General features: G+C 48.8%; 1 protein-coding gene across 1 annotated transcript in view; it reads right to left on the bottom strand.

Annotated features, from left to right (window-relative positions):
• GRK5 (G protein-coupled receptor kinase 5) overlaps positions 1–2,941 on the bottom strand; it is a 28,841-nt gene that overhangs the window by 20,040 nt on the left and 5,860 nt on the right. The window contains exons 3-4 of the mRNA XM_018574087.1: positions 851–981; positions 291–403 (exon numbers count right to left, since the gene is read on the bottom strand). Of these exons, the coding sequence (XP_018429589.1) occupies positions 291–403; positions 851–981 (244 nt within the window). The remainder of the gene's footprint in view (positions 1–290; positions 404–850; positions 982–2,941) is intronic.

The raw sequence follows: 2,941 nt of genomic DNA, 5'->3' as shown, positions 1-2,941 counted from the left end.
GGGATGGAGGGTAAGAGGAGTGTGATGGAGGGACGGGGGATGGAGGGTAAGAGGAGTGTGATGGAGGGACGGGGGATGGAGGGTAAGAGGAGTGTGATGGAGGGACGGGGGATGGAGGGTAAGAGGAGTGTGATGGAGGGTAAGAGGAGTGTGATGGAGGGACGGGGGATGGAGGGTAAGAGGAGTGTGATGGAGGGATGGAGGGATAGTGGTAATGACGTGACGCATAGGGTTGGATGTTCGGGTTACGCTCCCCAGGACCCGTCTGACCTGCATTCCGTTTATCTTACCACAGTATCCAGGAAGTCGATGAGACACTGAAGCTCGAGCTGCGTCTGACAGAACTGGCGGAAGAGGAACCTCCCAATCGGCTGCTTCTCACACAGGTTGTAATAATCCTTCTCTAGAAGACAGACACCAGCATTTGTTTTGCGTCTTGAATGAACATTGACAGTAAAAGGGATATTTGACACTATTGTGATTGCGTGAAACCTGTACGGAGAGGAACACAGGGGCTTCCAATGTTGAGCTCCTTCTATGCCGAACCATCTCTGGTTGGTTTACACTCACTGACCCGGAACAAATATGGCGCCGCAAAAATCTAATCTACATACCGGTTCTTCTGGGTCACTGAAGTATTTTTATGCCACCGGATCGATATAATATGCCAGACAACTAGCATTTCCATAAGGAGGCCATGTTGTCTCTCTACAGGTTTCATACATATAGTGAGAGTAGGTTACTGTGTATGGAGAGGGCTATGATCTCCGGACACCCCAGGGGTCTCCAGGACTACACCTCATGTATTAGTTACCATCATTCACTGGAGACCCCGCAGGGTATTGCTAACCTGTAGTCCGCCGGAGTTCCTCGCACTGACTGATGTGCGGAAACCTCAAGATCTCCTTCCACTTCTTACTCTTCCCCTTCCGCTTTCCACCGCCCCCTGGGAAGAAACAGAGTTGAATTCGAGTCAATCCACTGTATGAGTTTCATGCGACAGTGCAAAGATCAAAGAACTATACCAAGCAATCAGATCTCACTTTTCAAGAGTCCAGGAGCCAGGGCTGCCTTCGGCGGGGGTATGGCCGATACTCATGTAAGGGGCCCAGGCAGCCTGGGGGGGGGCCCGCCCACGACCCTTACATGAGTATCGGTCAGGCCCTATCAGCGCTAGGCCCCAGCATTGCCAAAGCAGCATTGGAGCAGGCTGTGTACAGAGACTGATGTGACTGTGTGGGGAGGGGACATTAGAGTGTAAGCTCCTCTGTACAGAGATTGATGTGACTGTGGGGGGCATTAGAGTGTTTGTGTCCTCCCGTCACCCTGAGGAGGACTTTGGGTGAAAGCCCCGTCCCCGTACTTCTCCTTTAAAGAGTTACCAGATTCTAAGAAATATAATTCTTCACATGCACTCTACCAACATTCAGCTGCTGCAAAGAAGGCCAGGCATTGAAATTCAGTCATCAGAAGAACAGCACCAGAGCTTCATCCATTATAGTATCTTACGGAACCTTACAGATGCAGAAATCTGATAAGAATGCGATTTCCTCTTTTTTTTTAGAGGGCACCTCCCTGAAATGGCTTCTTTCAGGTTGGGATCCCTGAATTAGGCTTATGGTAGGAACTTGGAACGTGCTTCAATGGGTGTGAATCACGACAAACTAGACTTGTACCATGTAAATGGATCGTTTAAACATCCCCATTGTAGGGATCTGGACTCAAGTGGACCGGCCTAGGACACCTTCAGTCAGAAGACCATACAAGCTTTTATTCTGGTGATGGAAAACAAAGAAATGGATCTCATACAGTAGTCCGCGGAGACATGAACACGACTGTCCTTGGATATATGGCTGTACAGGGCCCGATTTAACCTCCCTGCATCCCCCAAGGCCCGGGTTTTTTTTTTACTGTTTCTTTATTTTTATCACTTTTTCTTTTTTATTCAATTATTTCTTCTTCTTCTTTTTTTTTAATTTTTTTTAATTTTTATTTAATTTTTTAATCAGTTTATCGGGACACCTTACACCGGCGCCCGCAACTTCCCCACAAGGTCACCGCTGCCACCCCTCTGCGCTCTGCCGCCCCGAGGCCTGGGCCTCGGTGGCCTTGTGGGAAATCCGGCCCTGGACATGAACACGACTGTCCCTGGATATATGGCCGTACATGACTGACTAATATCAATTCGATTTCCAGCGCAGCCATTCAATGTCTCAGTTATACAAGTTGTATCATCGCGACAAGACCTGCAGGCAATGCATACGGCTAGTGACTAGAATATCTGGGTAGGGAGTAAGAAGGAAGGACATACAGTCTTGGGAACAGAAATGAAGCAGAAGCTGGACTAATGAGCATTTGTAGCTACAATCACCTCTTCATTACAAATACTTTCTTCAAGCAACCAAAGCGACATTATTATTATTATACAGGATTTATATGGCGCCAACAGTGTGCGCAGCGCTGTACAATATAAGGAAGACATTACAATCACAATACGGTTCAAGACAAGATGGTAAGGAGGGCCCCGCCCCTGAGGGCTTACAATCTAAAAGGGGAGGGGCCAGTGATACATGAGGAGGTAGCTGTGTGGGGATGAATGGTTGAGCGGTTAGGTTGAGGTGGGATCGGCTTCCCTGAAGAGATGAGTCTTTAGGGATCGCCTAAAAGCAGTCAGAGTGGGAGATAGATGGACAGGTTGGGGTAAAGAGTTCCAGAGGATGGGAGAGAAGTCCTGGAGGTGAGCATGGGAGGAGTTGATGAGGGTGAGAGAGAGCAGGAGGTCTAGGGAGGAGCAGAGGGGACGGTTAGGGTGATACTTTGAGACGAGGTTGGAGATATAGACGGGGGCGGAGTTGTGGAGGGCTTTGTAAGTGGTTGTTAACATTTTGAATGTTATCCTTTGGGCTATTGGAAGCCAGTGCAGGGATTGGCAGAGGGGGGC

The sequence above is a fragment of the Nanorana parkeri genome, unplaced genomic scaffold (assembly GCF_000935625.1).
Source record: "Nanorana parkeri isolate BGI_ZX_2015 unplaced genomic scaffold, ASM93562v1 scaffold2731, whole genome shotgun sequence".
Classification (NCBI taxonomy): Eukaryota; Metazoa; Chordata; class Amphibia; order Anura; family Dicroglossidae; genus Nanorana; species Nanorana parkeri.
This window is presented reverse-complemented; position numbering and strand designations above follow the sequence as displayed.